Below are 17808 nucleotides of genomic sequence, written 5' to 3'. Positions count from 1 at the left end.
TTGATTTTTACAGTAAAAACACTATAAATGCAGATACTGTGTCTTCAAAAGCCTCTCAGTATCCTACATAAACAACAGTTTTCACCAAGAAGCAGGAGGGGAGCTCAACTGATTCAGAACAGAACTGAGGGTACTCAAGGCTCTGGTGCAGATACAGTGAAGGTTTGTGCTTAAGAAACAACGTCAGGGGAAGGTGGCATAGTGGTACAGTGCTTGCCTAGCATGTATGAAGCCCTGAGTCCAATTCCTCAGGACCACATACATGGAAAAAGCCAGAAGTGGCTCAAGGTAGAGTGCTAGTCTTGAGCAAAAAAGCTTGGGACAGTGCCCAGGCCCTGAGTTCAAGCCCCACTACTGGCAAAAAAAAAAAAAAAGAAACTGTCAGAAACAGGAAAATTCAGAGTGCTTACTACTCACAATCCTGTTAGGTCTACTGTCCCACAAATCTCAGCTAAGAACCAGATGATCTTTATTTTATTTTTTTTGCTGTAACTGGGATTTGAACTCAAGGCCTTGTGATTACCAGGTAGGTATTCTACCACTGACCTACACTCCCAGCCCTTTTTGCTTTAGTTATTTTTTTTTAACAGGTTCACTTTTTTTCCTGGGTTGGCCTGGACTGTGATCCTCTTATTTACACCTCCCATGTGGCTAAGATACCAGTATATACTACATCCAGCTTTTTCCTGGTTGACAAGAGGTCATGCACACTTTTTTGTTCAGGCAGGTCTTGATCCTCCTGATCTCAGCCTCCCTTGAAGCTAGGATTACAGGCATGAACCACCAAGCCCAGCTTAATATTCTTTATCTATTAGCACTGAACCTACCAATGCACTTTGAAGTATTGATATTCAGGGCAGCAATACTATCCTAAAAAGCCTTTTTATTATTATTATTGTTGTTGTTGTTTCCTTTTAAACTGTGGGACACTCTGAAGGCAGGGATATAGTCCAGTTTTCTTTACCCAATTATACACAGCATTTATCCATGCGCACTGAACTGAAGCAAATATATTGCTCTCCTTGACCCAGAAAACCCAGCAGGAATTAGGAGGAGATTATGAAGTTGACGGCTTACATTCTTATAATTACAATTTGGGGTGGGGTGTGCTACTGAGGAGTGATCTCAGGACCTTTCACTTTTGCCAGGCAGGCACTCTACCAAAGCCATGCCTCCAGCCTCTCTTTTTTTTTTTTTGCCAGGCGTCGGGCTAGAACTCTGGGCCTGGGCCCTGTCCCTGAGCTCTTCAGCTCAAGGCGAGCGCTCTACTGCTTGAACCACAGCACCATATCCGGTTTTCTGGTGGTTAAATGGAGATAAGAGTCTCAAGGACTTTTTTGCCTAGGCTGGCTTTGAACTGTGATCCTCAGATCTCAGCCTCCTGAGTAGTTAGGATTATAGGTGTGAGCCACCCATGCCTGGTGTTCCAGCCTCCTTAAAACTACAAAGATAAGCTATGTAACTCCTGCCCTGGCCACCTAAACCCCTATGAAATACAGGGACCAGGCGGAGCTGTCAACTGCAGGAGCTCTGATGCTGTGGCCAGGCTCCGAGGCCCTGCAGGGCACCTGGCACCTGGCCCAGGGTAAGCCAGGCCTCTCCTTACCTCAGGTCCATGAGAGGCAGGGGGCTGAGCAGAGGTAGCCGCCGCGCCCTGTCCACACTGCTTGTCTGGCTGGACGGCTTCTGCCATGCTGCGCAGAGGTGACTGGGACCTCTGAGGGGCAGCCGCAGCCGCCTCGGTTCGGAATCGCTGCACCCCAGGCTGGGGATAGGCATGGAAAGTGTGTGGCTGCCGGTGCTCAGAGCCTTCGTGGAGGACAGGAATGGGAATGTAGCCTGGTCGGAGCTGGGGGTACACAGCCTGGCCTTCCCTAGTGGGCAGAGGCCTGGAGCCGTCCCGGGAGGGGCCGTTGGCAGAGGATGGAGTTTCCTATAATAAATCAAGGAGAAACACAGACTGATTAGAAACGGAAGAAAACACACTTGAAGAGAAAACAGATTGGTGCTGACTGCTCTCATCTTCCAGTGGCCTGGGGAGACACAACATTGCTTAGCCAGCATGGCCCCATGCTGCACCCCACGGCCCAGAGCCTGGCCAAACTGTCTGTCTCTTAGAGGCTGCGGTGTGGTTGGAGATTAGAAGAGGGGAGCGGAGGAGGCCTGGTTGGCGAGACCACTGGCGACAGGGGGCAGCGGATATGCTAGAGAGCTGCTGACTGCTCCCTAGGTCTTCAGAGTCCAGACCAGGGAATCTCCCAGGCAGAGCATTCAATTCCAGCCTCTAAAGAACAGCAACCTTCTCTGTTTCCCAAAAGGCCCTCAAGTCTGCCACCTACACAGAGAGTCGAGTGGACTCAAACACAAAACCCCATGTGGAAATCTTTTTGTGTGTGTGCTAGGGCTTGAACTCGGGGCCTGGGCATTGTCCCTGAGCTTTTGTGCTCAATGCTAGTTCTCTACCACTTGTGCCGCAGCTCCTCCTCCAGCTTTTTGGTTTCTTTCATTGAAGAATCTCATACACTTTTCTGCATGGGGTTGGCTTCAAACCACAATCCTCAGATCTCAGCCTCCTGAGTAGCTAGGATTATAGGCGTGAGCCAGAGAAGTGGGGGGAGGGGAGCCAGAGGCTGCTTCCTTGAGAATATTTTTAGAACAAGCTTCATGAAAAGGAGCTACACAGGAATGATGAAGGCACACAGAAAGAGAACAAACCCTAAGACTGAATTGTGCTAGTGTTAGGAGCCCTACTAACAAGAGACTTTGCCTGGTCAAGCTTGAGTCAGGCTCTAGAACCTTCTCTAGGCCCCTCTGTCTGACCACCCTGGCCAGGCTTTAGCAAGAATCCTGTTGGGTCAGTTTAGCCTGAAGCCTCTTCCCCTTGGTGGTTTTGTCCTTTGAACAATTTTCATCCGCGGAGTGTCAATGCCCCTTCGCTATAAATGTCTCTTTGCCTAGGCCACACTGGGCATCAAGCCCCATCCGTCTCCCCCTGGAAAGACCCACTGCGGTGGTCCACACTCCTGTCCCAGTGGTTCCAAATAAAGTTTTCCTTGCTGTGTGTGCTTTAACAAATACCAGGGTCTAATTTTTTTCTTGCCTGAGCAAGGAGCAGTTGGGGTCCCTCTCTTACATTCTCTCATGAAGTTCTCTCTTCGGTGGCCTGGCTATTTTGGGACCCTTGAGAAAGCCAAGTTCCAGATGTACCACAAGGAAAGATCTTATTTCAGACAACAAGGCTGGCCAGCCACCCATTGGTCAGTGTCATCTCTTACCAACCAGGGGCTGCACGACTCACCTCCCATCCGTCAGAGTTAAGGAGAAGAAGCCTCCTGGGACAGGCCTCAGGCACAGCAGCAGGGCACGAGGCTGAGACTCTATGAGCCTGCAGGCTGTAAGTTCCCATGCTGCAAAACTAGTCAAAAGTCAGGGCAGATGTGGAGAGCTGGTTTGATTTGAATGAAGAGACCAATATCCCTGTCACATCTCTACTGATGTGTAAGTATGGGAACCAGGTGGCTGGCCCTGGACTTTAGTCCGTTCAGGCCATCCTCGGCCTTCTTCTTGAGACTTTGCCCCTGGAAGGGTCCCCAAAACACAGGGAAGGCAAGGGTATCACTTTGTCCTTGGGGACACAGGCAGACAGGCACTTGGCACTCTCAGATTAGAATACCCACGTGCTCATGGCAGTGGCATTATTTTTGTCTGCTCAACTCTCAGGTCACCCAAGAGCAGGGAGCAGATCCAGGCTCACATTCAGAACGCAATTCTTGCTATGAGGGCAGCTCAGGGAGTCGCCAAGAGGCGCTGAAGAAACCTCTGCTCGGCGTAGAGGTAACAGACCCCTGGCCCCGCTCACTAAGTGCACACACAGCCAACTTTCCTCCCAAGGAAATGGGGGCCTGTGGAAGCCCTGGGATATCGTCTTTGGGGCTCATTGGTTCTCAGCTACTGCACGCCCCTTGCAGCCAAACACCTGCAAACCTGAGCTCCTTCCTTCAGTGCTCCCCATAGGCTCTGAGGGATCATGGAACCAGTGAGATGTGATCTCCTGAATGGAGCTGAGTGGGGCTGACGGGCTGAATGGACAGACAAGAGGCAAAGTCACTCGTAAAGCAGGTGAGGCTGGATGTGAGGGAACCACGGGCCCTGCCAGGAAGAAAGCTAGCCAGACAGAAGCCAGTGCATTCTTGCTTCCAAGTGAGCCTGGACAATCCTCTTAGCCTTCATTTCCTTTTCTAGAAAATACAGTAGATCTACCATGGTTTCCTGAGACATATTAAGAGGGACACCCCGAGGGACCATGGTAAATTAACTTCCCTTTAGACTCCAGTGGCTGGGAATGGCATGGAGAGAAACTTGTGGTGGCGGTACCTACGTGTGTCCCCGTATGTAGGAATCTGCCACACTGAACACATCTCTGCAGCCACACCCCGCTGGATCACTGGATTTTACAGGTGATGGCTGCCAGTCTCACACCCTCACAGCCAGATCCTTCGGAGACTGAGTCCTCGGCAGGAAGGACTCCTGGGGAAGACCCTGCATCCAAAGGCACCGGTTATATTCTGTTCCTCAACTGAGGAAGAAAAGGGAGGAGAGAAAGAAGAGAAGAGGAGCCAGGCTCCGGCGGCACACACCTGTGATCCTAACTACCAGGAGGCTGAGATCTAAGAATTGCAGTTCAAAGCCAGCCCGAGCGGGAAAGTCCATGAGACTCATCTCCAATTAACCACCAGAAAACCAGAAGTGGCGCTGTGGCTCAAGTGGTAGAGCTCTCACCTTGAGCAGAAGAGCTGAGGGACAGCGTTCGGGCCGAGTTCAAGCCCCACAACCAACAACCAAAAAAAAAAAAAGAGAGGGAGAAGACCCCACCCAGCTTGCGCAGGGACTGTGAAGGCACAGGCTGGAGCCAACATGTAGTCTGGGTCTTTTCCGGAAGTGTCAAGTGCAGGTCTAGACAGGAAAGAACAGAGGCCAGATGCCGGTGGCTCACGCCTATAATCCTAGCTACTTAGGAGGCTGAGATCTGAAAATCAAGGTTTGAAGCCAGCCCAGGCAGACAAATCCTCAAGATTCTTATTTCCAATTAACCAACAAAATGCTGGAATTGGAGGCATGATTCCAGTAGTAGATCACCAGCCATAAGTGGGGAGAAAAAAGAGCAAGAATGAGAGGCTCTGGTGCTGGGAAGGTGACTCAGTGGTAAGTGCTTGCCTTGCATGCATGAGGCCCTGGGTTCGATTCCTCAGCACCACATAAACAGAAAAAGCTGGAGTGGTGCTGTGGCTCAAGTGGTAGAGTGCTAGCCTTGAGCTGAAGAGCTGAGGGACAGGGCCCAGGCCCAGAAGTCAAGCCCCATAATCGGAAAAAGGGGGGCGGGGCTGGGAAGTGGTAAAGCTCAGTGGTAAAGCGCTTGTCTTGCATGCATGAGACCCTGGGTTGATTCCTCAGCACCACATAAGCAAAAAAAGGCCGGAAGTGGCACTGTGGCTCAAGTGGTAGAGTGCTAGCCTTGAGCTGAAGAGCTGAGGGACAGTGCCCAGGCCCAGAGTTCAGGCCCCATAACCGACCCCTCCCCCAAGCCCCAGTACTAGCACTGAAAAACTAAAATTAAAAACAAACAAACAAGAAACAATAGTGTTCTTAAGTTCTAGCACATGTCCAGAGTCTCTTGATTACATTGGCATCTTTCAGCAAGGATTCCCTACTGGCTAATAAAAGTGATCTGGGATTGGGATTCTGCTTCCTCGGCGTTGGGTTGGTGGGTTTAAGCTGTGTGATCATGTGACAGTGACAGGGACACAAGCAGAGGGCTGCAGATACTCATTTCCCTCCCTCTTCAAGACCGGCAAGCTCATTATCCTTATCTTTGGTAAAGACACCGGAATATACATACAAAATCCAATTAGGAAATAGGAGCCCCTGGGCCCTACTTTCAATGCTTATCTCACTATGTTAATTTCTAAGACAAATTAGTTAATTCCTCTCTGTTGTTTTCACATTGCTTTAAATTCCTCTCAGGTTCCTCTTGGGGCACCAAACAACTTCGTGAGATGGCCATGATGAAAAACAGAAAAAGGTCACTCCAGATGTGCCCTATTATTACTGGAGAAAGCCTGAGGTCAGGTTCTCAGCCTGGTAAGTGCTGTGCCTGTCCACCGACTGCTGCTTAGTACATGCGCAGTAAAGGCACAAGTGTGGCAAAGCCTGCACTTGCTCTAACATCCTGCTCTGCCCCAGTGTGTCACAGAGCAGCTTGCATCTCTCCCTGCACCTTAGTTTTCTGACTGGTAAATGTAGGGGAAGCCCAGAAATATTCTCCCCAGCAGTGGTTTTCAAGACTGTAGTGAGTGACTGCACAGTCAGAAAATGCAAACAAAACTGCAGGCCCTAAACTCTAACCAAGCAAGTATGTTCAACAGGTATGTGAGGACCCTGGGAAACAGGAATCTGAAATTCCCATCAGAAATTGCTGGAACTCAAGGCATTTGGAAGTTTTGTGTCCCAAATGAAGAGGAGGGCCTGGCACCTGAGGCTCACATCTGTAATCCTAGCTACTCAGGAGGCTGAGATCTGGGGATCACCATTCAAAGCCTGCTCAGGCAGGAAAGTCTGTGAGACTCATCTCCAATAAACCACTCAAAAACTGGAAGTGGTACTGTGGCTCAAGTGGCAGAGTGCTCACCTGAGCTGAAGAGCTGAGGGACAGCACCCAGGCCCAGAGTTCAAGCCCCACAGCAGAAGAAGAAGAAGAAGGAGAAGGAGAAGGAGAAGGTGAAGGTGAAGGAGAAGGTGAAGGTGAAGGAGAAGGAGAAGGAGAAGGAGAAGGAGAAGGAGAAGGAGAAGGAGAAGGAGAAGGAGAAGGAGAAGGAGAAGGAGAAGAAGGAGAAGGAGAAGGAGAAGAAGAAGAAGAAGAAGAAGAAGAAGACAAAGAAGACGAAGAAGACGAAGAAGACGAAGAGGAGGAGGTTGCATATGGCCCCACCCCAAAACCTTGTACCTTAGAAAGTCAGCCAGGAAAATGGCTGCTGGGCACATGCTGTGCATGCCCATTACAGTGTAAGTTGGGCACACAGGAGTTCACGGAACAGCATGGAGGTTTGGCCTGCACACATCCACAGTTGGTCCCCTAGATGGCAAGTGGCCAGAATGTGGCCTCAACCTGGCTGCAGAGCACGGGGCTCTTCAAAGAGTTGACTTGACACCTACAAACCACCACGCTCATCACCATGGTCTGAGCTAAGGGCAACGGCAACTCACAGGGCTGCCCCACAGCGCTCCCAACTTGACGGGCCTGGAGTGCTAAGTAGGACACCGAGTCTATTAATTGGGTTTTTAGGCCAGAAGAGGCTCACTGGGGTCAGGTCTTGAATTTAACTAACAATATTTCTAAACTTCTAAAACAAAGAAAAAAAGACAGGAAAAAAAGATGGAGGAAAAGAGCAATCATGGAACGCGTCATGTAGCTAGGAGCTGGGTAGAAATAAGTGGTGTGGCTCACCGCTGTGGGGCAGGAGACACACCGCGCTTTCATCCCACGTAAAGAGCTGAGCACCTACATTCTATTACAACCTCTCATCTCCAATGACAGGCCATAGAATATGTAAAGTATTATTGCTAATTTGATATATAAACAGCCATTTACATCCTGTAAATCAACGATTATGGTCTAACTCTAAATTCTTGCAAATACCACTAGATTGTGGCATTGTATTCCTGTACTGTTTAGGGCTCTTAATAGACTCGGGAAATCCTGAACAAGCCAGGCTCACCTTCCCCCAAGTCCATTTATAGCACCTCTGAAGAGGGAGGTTTTGTCCTGGGACTGCTGATAAAATAGGAAGTCTGTGGGCCTCCCCCAAGTCATGGTGAATGGAGTTTCATCCTGATGTCCCTGTTATTCCTAAACATTTCATTTTGCGATTATGAAATCCCTTGTCCTGATGTGTTTCTACTGGGAAAAAAAAAAAAACTTTCAGACACAGCCAGCACTGCTCCCTTTCACAGCCATGTCCAAACAAACAGCAATGAAGCAGCGGGAGTCCTGGTCTGCAAGCTGCCAGTCTGGCCTTCAATCCCTCCCTACTGCTACCAGCTGCTGGCTTCCAGCAGAGTGCCCTGATACTAAGACTCAGTTTCCCCAGCTGTAAAAATTCCAGCCCTTTCTAGGGGTTTCTGAAAGGTTTTAAGTGAAGTAAGGCATGAGGAGGTCCACAAACTAAAGCCATTCCACTCCCTGTCCTATACAGTCATGTCCCCATAGTCCAAAGTTACTGAAGGAGCTGGTTTCCTCCAGCAGCAGCTGCGTGGGCCTCTTGTTTAGGAAGTCCTGTTGGGTTGGTTTTCACCCACTTGGTAAGAAGCCTGTAGTAATGAGTGAGCAGCCCCTTGATCTGAGGGCCTTAAGAGCACTACTTAGCAAGGAAGGGTCTGCACACAGACAAAACCCCCACTGGACATTGTCCCTCCCTGTACTGAGACCCCTTGCTCTGCCAGAGGGAGGAAAAGAGAAAAACAGCAGAAGGTCTGCTGGCATCTTCTCCACAACCTCCCTGGTGCCCTCCCCAAGGATTCCACGTAACGGATGTTTGGGTGGGACAAAGCCCTATGTCATGGGGGAAAACTGGTGCACAGCCAGGCTGAGAAGCTCCTGAACTCACAGCTTCGGGGAAAATGAAACATTGATCTATTTTCTCTCAAGGGGTGGGGCCCATGCCACATGATTTAAATCCACTCAAAGCTAGGAGTTATGGGTGGGAAATTACCTGAACCTCCATAACCAGGAAGCACACTCAATTATCTCAAAGGATTTATCCCACACACAGAGTGAACTCAGTGGCCAACACATGGCCATTTCATCCACTAGATGTCAACCATGTGGCTTTGGTAGGTACTAGTGAGCAGTGCATTGGTAGATACACAGTTTGTACAAACTACAACTTGCCAATCCATCAATGGAACACTTCTCTGATGAGATCTCTAGGTAGAATTCCTGGGGGCCTCTTCTTACTCCAAGTGGCTTCTTAAAGCATTCTTCCACAATAATCACCCCCCTCCCAAAAGATGGTGGTGATCATCAGAAAACCCCTTCTTTCCTCTCCTTCAATTTGTGGTGCTTACAACCCCTTAGCACTGGGTTCAGATTTGGGGGCCGTCATTAAGGTGCCCCCAACTAGGCTCCTCTGTTCCTGTCTGGCTTTGGGCTCAGGGCTGCTCAGGGCTGGGAGCCTCCTTCCCTCAAGGCGTCCTAACACTGGAGCACAGGAGAAATCACCACCTCCCAGCCTGTCTAGGACAGGGAACTCAGGACAAGACACCAGCTCACAAGGGCTCAGGGAGCTAGTGGAGGCTTCAGAAAGCCCAAAGTCTTCATGTAGTCCCCTGCTGTATTCCATTTCCTACCCATCTGCCCGCTACCCACACCAGGGGCACAGGAAGCCCAGAGCAGGTTTCTAAAGATGTCAGCTAAACTTGGTACAGAGGGAGGAGGAGGAGGCCCAGCGACTCTGTGCCTGACTAAGAGCAGAAAGATGCAAGCACAGGTAAGTCTGCTGTGTGGGACAGCCAAATGCCTTGCTGCGAAAGAAAGTCCTTCCAGCCCACAGGCGAGGCCATACACCACTCCAGGGCCCACACGTGCTACAGTTCAGGCTTTGCTCAAAGCACCTTCAATGCAACATCCTCTTCAATTTCCCAAAACCTGCTGGACCCATTTTAAAGAAGGTGAAGACTGAGGCTTGGAGAGGGCAAGCAATTTCCCTAAGCTCTTGAAAACCAGGTCTGCCTGATGGTAAGGCCAGGCACACGCTCCTCCTCCTTTTGCTACCTCCTTCCTGTCATACCGGTATACTGTGTGTCAGCGTTCATGTGTGATTCACGTCTCCAATCCCTTCATCTTCTCTGGGTAAAGCGCAGCGAGAGGGAAAGCTATTTCACTTCTGGCTAAGGCTCAGACCTGGAACATTCAGTCCGACTTTGCTCTGGGTCAGCGAGCCACGGCTCTGTGCTGAGTCATCGGCCGACCAAGGAAGGGCGAGCAAGAGCGGAGACACTCAGCTCCTCTGTGAGTCACCACAGCGCTGAATTCGGCGCTGGTGCCACTGTCGTCAGGGGCTCTGGAGAAAAAGACCCTGGTCTACCTGGCAGAAGAGAGAGACACCCCCCCCCCCCACTAAGGGCCTGCAGCACTGATTCTAAATCCCAAGCAACCAGTGGAGGCTGCCTTTACCTGGCTATATTCTGACGCTTCCTTTCCTTCCACTGCCTGCATTTTCAAAGTGGTCCATTTTTTTTTTTTTCTTAGGGTCCAAGGAGAGTTAAAAAAAAAAAAAAAAGCTGACATCCCCCCCCCCCCCCCCCCCCCAGTGAACACCGAAGTAGGAAATAGGAAACGTCTGGTCTCCCAACAGGATGCTAAGAAATGATGGGTGGAAAGTCCCGCCTCAGATCACAAGGGCACCGCTCTGTGTGGGAGCTGGGAGTAGCGAGGTGCTCAAAGGCCCCTGGCATAGGCAGAGAGCAATTCTGCACTTTTCCAGAATGGACGATGAAGAAGCTGTCTGAGCACGGTGCCTGATCTTACTGCCAGCCACAAGAAAAACAAATTGAAAAGACTCCTTTCCCAGAGCCAGGCTGCGGCCTGCACAGACGCGGACTGGCATCTGGCTTCTGTGGGCTCCCAGCACTCCTGCAGACCTGCTGGAAGCTGTTGTGTTGCTGGTGGGAACAGAACAGAGCTCCCCCAGGCCTGAAAGGATGGACACCGCCATACTGGTGCAGAAAAGGCCATTCAGAACGTGATGAAAGGGACAGGCCTCAGGGGGACACTTGGAAGCCCAGGACAGCACTGCAGAGTTAAGGAGCTGACAAAGCGCTTCCTGTGACACATATCCCTTCTACGTTTCCAGGCAGCTTTTCTTTCACCAACCCGTCTGGGCCTACACTGTCATTTGTTCAATTTCTCCCAAGCCTGCAGGCCCTGCCAGGCATGGAGAGGCAGAGATGAAACACTGTGTGGACCTCTTGGCAAAGCAGGAGATAGCCTACCTGTAGGAAAAAAGCCTCAGCTGGGCACAGGTGCTCACACCTAATCTAGCTTACTCAGGGAGGCTGAGATCTGAGGCCTGAAGCCAAGCCCAGGCAAGAAAGTTCATGAGACATCTCCAGTTAACCAGCAAAAAGTTAGAATTGGAGCTGTGACTTAAGTGGTAGAGCAGCAGGCTTGAGCAAAAAAGCTATGGGACCAAGCCCTGAGTTCAAGCTCCAGAACCACCCTGCCACCCCGGCCATACACAATGTACAAGCTGACAAGGCCTCATGAGCACAGCAGGTGCTCAAGGGACTTTCAAACTGCATGCATGAAGAAAAGGGCCCAGCAGTTCAGCCCAGGCTCGGGATCCACTATACAGAGATGGACCCAGGCCGTTTATTATCTAGGGTGTGCCTGGGGACCCAGAGTGGAAAGTGGCCTGGTCACTAAGGGTAAGTGTGCCTGTCACCCAAGCAGAACCCCAGGACTGGCTCTGGCAATCTTTCTGTTGTGCCACAGACAGGTACTCTCCTTGGAATATTCCCTCATGCATAAAAACATAGTAGTTTCTATCTTCAAGAGCCAGCTTGAGTATTTAGAGAGACAAGGTCATAAAGGCATCTCACAGGTACACATGAATATGTAGACAGGCCATAAATATTATGCTCAGACAGGCCCTGTTGGCTCATGCCTGTAATCCTAGCTACTCATGAGGCTGAGATCTGAGGATCGCCACTCAAAGCCAGCTGGGCAGGAAAAATCTGTGAGACTCTTATCTCCAACTAACCACCAGAAAAACAGAAGTGGCACTGTGGCTCAAATGATAGAGTACTAGCCTTAAGCACAAAAACTCAGGGACAGAGCTGGGAAGGTGGCTCAGTGGTAGAGCGCTTGCCTTGCATGCATGAAGCCCTGGGTTCAATTCTTCAGCACCACATAAACAGAAAAAGCCAGAAGTGGCACTGTGACTCAAGTGGTAAAGCGCTAGCCTTGAGCTGAAGAGCTGAGGGACAGCGCCCAGGCCCAGAGTTCAGGCCCCACGACTGGCAAAAAAAAAAAAAAGAAAGAAAGAAAAGAAAAAGAAAAAACTCAGGGACAGTGCCTAGGTCCTGAGTTCAAGCACCAAGACTGGTACAAAAATAAAATAATTCTCATTCCTTCCTAAAGAAATCCTCTCTGATGAAGCTTTTGCAAGCTGCCCGCTTCCTGAAAAGCTGCCAAGGCCCCAAAGGTATTTTCATAGAAATGTGAGAAGATTTAGTAACACCAGATATCACACAAGTATCAGACATGCCAGACAAAGGACAGAGATCGACTCCTGCATCTAAGTGAGGGGCCTGGTCTCAGAAGTCTGGTTATGAATCTAAGACACGAGGCAGAAACAGATGCAAGGTGTGAAGGGATTCATGGCAGCGGAGAGCCGGGGTAATGACAGGATTCATCAGTCCTGGTCAGTCTGAGAGTCTCCTAATAAGCAGACCTCTGTTTTCCATTCCCAGCTTTTCTACTTAAGGCCTCTTAAAAATTTAAGAACACATTAATACAGCAACACTCAAAGGAGAAAAAGCAGGGTTGGATCCTATTTTGGATGGCAAACATCAGAACAACATTTTAAAATGTCAATAACAAGTAATAAACATGCAGAGTGGTTTATATAAGGCAACTGTGTGTCATTCCAGAAACAAGGACAGTGCTAATCAAGCCTCATGGGTGGTATGAAGCCTTCTGACTCACCACCAGCCCCGAAAGCATCCAACATTTAAGCCTTCCCAGCCCTGGCTAACGTCAACCTGCCACAGGTCCTCTGTGTGCACACAAACCAGGATACAAATTAAGTTGCAGTCGGTTCTTATGCAATTCAAACACAGGCTGTTCTTCAGAAATGAAGGTCTTGAAAAGAGCTACCAAGCCCTGTTGCCATACTCTGCATCTCCATCTGCAAACACTCCCTTCTAACAGATCAATTCAGCCAGGAGCAGAGAGAGGCCTTTACTCGATTATGACTGCAACTTTCTGAAATGCAATGAAGGAAAATGGCCACTTATTTCCTGATGGTGCTCTGATTCTAAGAGTCCTAACAGCTTGTAATCGATCTGCAAAGAGCAAAATGATCTCATCTTCAAGAAAATTCTGAAGCTGAAGTAGAACAAATGGGTCTCTCCACTTTAATCATAACTGAAAATATTTCCAATTTGTTCTGAAAGAATGTTTCTACCTCTCACAGCACTTGAGGATAATCTGTCAAACAATGATGGCCAGATTCTGTGGGTGGGCACCACAGAAAAAAGGGAGAAGTCTTGCTCGCTTCCTCCTGGAAAGAAGGTGATCTCCCCAGTCTGGCTCTACTACCCTGCCAGACCTTGTGCAGGGATGTTCCCCCTGCTCCCCACACCACCTCTACCCCAGGAGGCACTGGAAAGCTTCCCCAAGAAGCAAAGTATAAGCTGAAGAAAGCTGTACAAGTCAGATATGAAGCAAGCCAGGCCTGAGAGATTGCAGGGCCCAAGGAGCGAGCAGGACATCCCTGCTTCACCTCTACAAAAATGGGAGCAGCAGCCACTGTGGCGCTCAAGACCAAGCTGTCAGAGTCAGAATCACCAGAAAGCTTTTTCTGGGTCTGACTCTTGAGTAATTCAGATTCAACAAGAGGTAAGTGGACGGGAATTTGAATTCTTTAAAGGTTTCCCTGGAAGCTGCCAAACTGGTGAACCCCAAGATCCACAAAGTGACACAGCTCTGCTCCATGGTGGAGTAGGGTCTGCCTGTCCTCCTATGGAGTGCGTGAGGTACCACACTCCTGTTTATTCAGAGAAGAACATCAGCAAGTGGCTGCAGGGACTTGTATAGCTTCCAACTCCAAAGTGATTGCCACCCTGCTACAGTCTGCAGGAAAAGGGGCCTGGGCTGGTACAAACTTGCCAGGAGATTAGCCGTAAGGCCAATCATGCAGAAAATCAAAACCCAGCAAGACTGTAGGTGGGGAATTAGAAAGGTGTTGGATAAAGACAACATCTTTGCCTCCATTCGGCACAGGATGACAGGTTACTTGCTTTCATTTGAACCCTGTAAAAACAGGATGAAAGACTTGCTCTAACCACTTGATCAGAATGCAGAGGGTCAATTTTGAAAGGACAGAGTTTAAGACTAAATGAAACAGGCAGTGTTAAGCCAGAAGCCAGTGGCGCTCACTCCTGTAATCCTAGCTATTCAGGAGGCTGAAATCTGAGGATAGCCCAAGCAGAAAAGTCCATGAAACTCTTATCTCCAATTAATCACACACACACACACACACACACACACACACAGAGAGAGAGAGAGAGAGAGAGAGAGAGAGAGAGAGAGAGAGAGAGAGAGAGAGAGAGAGAGAGAGAAGTAGAGCTGTGGTTCAAGTGGTTGAGAACTAGTCTTGAGCAAAAAAGTTCAAGGACAGTGCCCAGGCCCTGGTTCAAGCCCCAGGTCTCTCCCTAAAGAAAACACAAAAGTAAAAAAATAAAGAACATGAAGTGCCAGACTTTTTCTTCTTTCCCTGAAAGCCATTTCTTTACCAACATGGTTTGACCAAACATCCTGAGGCTGAGTCCTCCACAAAAGCTTTCTCATGCTTTCAAACATGGCAGCATTAAGAAACCAATTTCTAATATAAAATAATACTGAGATTTTTCTATGGTATACAGTCTAGAGTAAGGTACAAATTCATGTAAATGAAGCTGCATTTGTCACCCTGATATTCTATGAGTTTCCAAAGCATGGGTTTAATTCAGGTGCCAGTAGCTCATATCTGTAATCCTACCTACTCAAGAGCCTGAGATTTGAGGATCAAGGCTCAAAGCCAGCCTGGACAGCAAAGTCCATGAGACTCTTATCCAGAAGAGAAGTCACTTTTGTTTTTTTTTTTGGTCGGTCCTGGGGCTTGAACTCTGGGCTTGGGCGCTGTCCCTGTGCTCTTCAGCTCAAGGCAAGCGCTCTATCGCTTGAGCCACTGCGTCACTTCCGGTTTTCTTTAGTGGTTTATTGGAGATAAGTCTCAAGGACTTCCCTGCCTGGGCTGGCTTTGAACCGTAATCCTCAGATCTCAGCCTCCCGAGTAGCTAGGATTACAGGCGTGAGCCACCGGCGCCCGGCCAGAGTCACTTTTGACATCTAGACAGACAGACGTACTGCCTCTTATTCAGACAGCCACATCACACGGTTCTTTTCTGGCTCTTGGCGCTGGCCAATGACCTTTGTAAACGACTTGGATTCTATGTGTTGTTTATCAGTAAAATGAAAAGGCTGAACTGAAACACTGAAAATTTCACATCCACTTTTCTGACTTAATGCTTCATGTTTTCTGTTGAGAAAAATAGTAACTCCTACCTGAGTTTCCCTCCTTCCCACCTCTTTAAATAGATTAAAAAACAAAACAAAACAAAACACTGTAGGTTGAGGAAGATCCCAACTTGCTGGGTAAGTTTCGCATGGAAAACAAAAGTGCTGGCAGTACTCAAACCGGATTCAGACTGTCAGGTGTCTACAGGAAGGAGACCTCAAAAGGAAAGATACACACCATACTAGTGATTTCCTACACCCATGCGGCCTACAGTAACAGGACTGGTTTAAAATGAGCACAAGTTTCACCCAATAATGGATGAAAACAGACACAAAAAGACACATGTAATTGTGCCCATCCCAGCTAATTATAGCCTCTTGTGCTAATTTCCAGAAATAAATATACAATTAATTCCTTGTGAATGTAAACTGCTGAACATACACTATCTCATTGCTTGGGACCAGTTTTAATTTTAAGGAAAAGATGTGCCGGCTGGTGGGTAGCTCAGTGGTATTTAACTAGCCTTCTCAAGGCCCTAGATTCAATCCCAGCACCACAATAATTAAATAACAAGGGGAAAAAGCATGTAAAAATGAAGATATATGGATTGGTTCTCTAAAATAATGTTCCTAAAGTTTTGGTGTCATCCTAGGCCTTGAACTCAGGGCTTTTTTGTTCAAGGCTTCTGTTCTACCACTTGAGCCATTCCAGCTTTTTTTTTTTTTGGTGGGGGGGGAGGGGATGAAGGTGGATAGTGGTGGTGGTTTAATTGGAGATAAGAGTCTCACAGACTTTCCTGCCCCAGCTGGCTTCAAACCACAATTCTCAGTTCTCAGCCTCCTGAGTTGCTAGGATTAAAGGATTACAGCTCAAACTTCATAGAAATTAACAAATTAATATAGCAATTGTAATTTTTTATTCATTATAAGTTTTCAATGAACAGGCTCACTCCAAACATATTTTCCAATATTCATGCTCCAAAATGAATTTTGTTTCCTTGGGGGAGCAGTTCATGAGCTCTTATGGAGCCCAGGCTGGCCTTGAACTCTGCAATCCTCCTTCCCCAGTCTGTGGATTACAAGTGTCCATTGCCCAGCCTGGCTTCATCGCAAATGTACATTTTCAATCTCTAGAAGGTGAAGTACATGAAGGCATTCATCTGCTGTATTGGCCGGAGTGCCCTACTCAGTTGTGGTACACGGAAACAATTCCTAAAGTATTTTAATACCACAACAAGGAAGGAATGGACGTCATTAGAGAAACATACCCATTCTCTTTCTCTCCAGTGTGAGGCAATGTCTCAGGACAATAGCCACGCAGGAGAGTCTCGAACTTACAAACTCTCCGGATGAAGCCCACCCTATTGGCGTAAGAGTCACACTAGAATTCTTTCTTATCCACAGCAGTTTCAACCACGCAATCTGGGGGGTGGGGGAGTATTCACACCAGCCTCCTGAGTCACTGCCTGAGCCCAGACAGCCAGGCCAACATCGCTCTCAAACAAGTTCTGGAACTTGAAGGTGAAATACCCGAGAGATCCCCACCCTCGCTGGTGTCGCCCCCGGCGCCCGCCGGTGCCGATCCGCCGGGAACTCGAGTCCCGCGGACAGAGGCCGAGGCGGGGCCTGGCGCGGGCCTGGGCAGCTGGCCGGGCCGGGCCGCCCCTTCCCGGGGACCCGGGAGGCCGCAGGTCCGGCCACCGACCCTCCGCCCCCGGGATCCGGCCGGCGAGGTAGGGGCTGGGGGGGGGGGGGACCGGCGGCTCGCCCCTCCCTGGCCGCCCCTCCCCGGGCCTTCCCTCGGCCGGACGCCGGTCAAGGGCGGGTGTGGGGAGGGCGCTCGCGGGGCTGCGGGCGTCCCCGCCGGGGGCCGCGGTCCTGCCGGGGGCCGCGCGCTCGCCGCGGGCGTCACAAACCGCGGCGCTCCCCCTTCCCCGGCCCGTCCGCCGTCGAGCTGGGGCCGCCGGCCCGACTCACCTTGGGGCCCTCGGGGGGCACGCGCGGGTCGTTCCACGTCGTGGTGCGGCTGTTGTGGTCCACGAAGAAGGGCCAGCCGGTCTGCGGGTCGATCTTGATCTCCCAGCCCGGGGGCAGGGGGTCGCGGTCGCCGGCGCCGGCGCCGGACGCCATCTGCACCATCGGGGAGTGGGTGGCAGCGCTCATGCTGGGTGGGGTCCGCCCGGGGCGGCCGGGGCGCAGGCGGGGGGTCTCGGGTCTCGGGTGCGGGCACCGCGGCGCGGCGGGAGGAGCGGGAGTCCTGCGCGCCGCCGACGTGTCCGGGAGGCCGGCGCCGGGCACCTTTATGAATTAAAGGAGGGGGTGACGTGGCCGGAGAGGGGTGGAAGTGTCTGGAAATAGCCTCCGCGCTGCCAAAGGGGAAGGAGGAGATAAAGGGAGGCAGCAACTGGCCGGCTAGAAACTTCTAGCCCCATCCAGAGAAGTTGGCGGCCACCTCGGGTTGGATGCGGAGC

The 17808-nt window shown here is 50.1% G+C and overlaps 1 protein-coding gene across 2 annotated transcripts in view; it reads right to left on the bottom strand.

Annotated features, from left to right (window-relative positions):
- Bag3 (BAG cochaperone 3) overlaps positions 1-17808 on the bottom strand; it is a 24726-nt gene extending 6918 nt beyond the window's left edge. For both annotated transcript variants that reach the window (XM_069988150.1, XM_069988151.1), the window contains exons 1-2: positions 17315-17808; positions 1607-1933 (exon numbers count right to left, since the gene is read on the bottom strand). In XM_069988150.1, coding sequence (XP_069844251.1) covers positions 1607-1933; positions 17315-17500 — 513 coding nt within the window. In that variant the 5' untranslated portion in view covers positions 17501-17808. The remainder of the gene's footprint in view (positions 1-1606; positions 1934-17314) is intronic.

This window comes from Dipodomys merriami, unplaced genomic scaffold (genome assembly GCF_024711535.1).
Source record: "Dipodomys merriami isolate MVZ:Mamm:240054 unplaced genomic scaffold, mDipMer1.0.p SCAF_35, whole genome shotgun sequence".
Classification (NCBI taxonomy): domain Eukaryota; kingdom Metazoa; phylum Chordata; class Mammalia; order Rodentia; family Heteromyidae; genus Dipodomys; species Dipodomys merriami.
The sequence above is the reverse complement of the archived record's forward strand: the minus strand, read 5'-3'. Positions and strand labels throughout refer to the sequence as shown.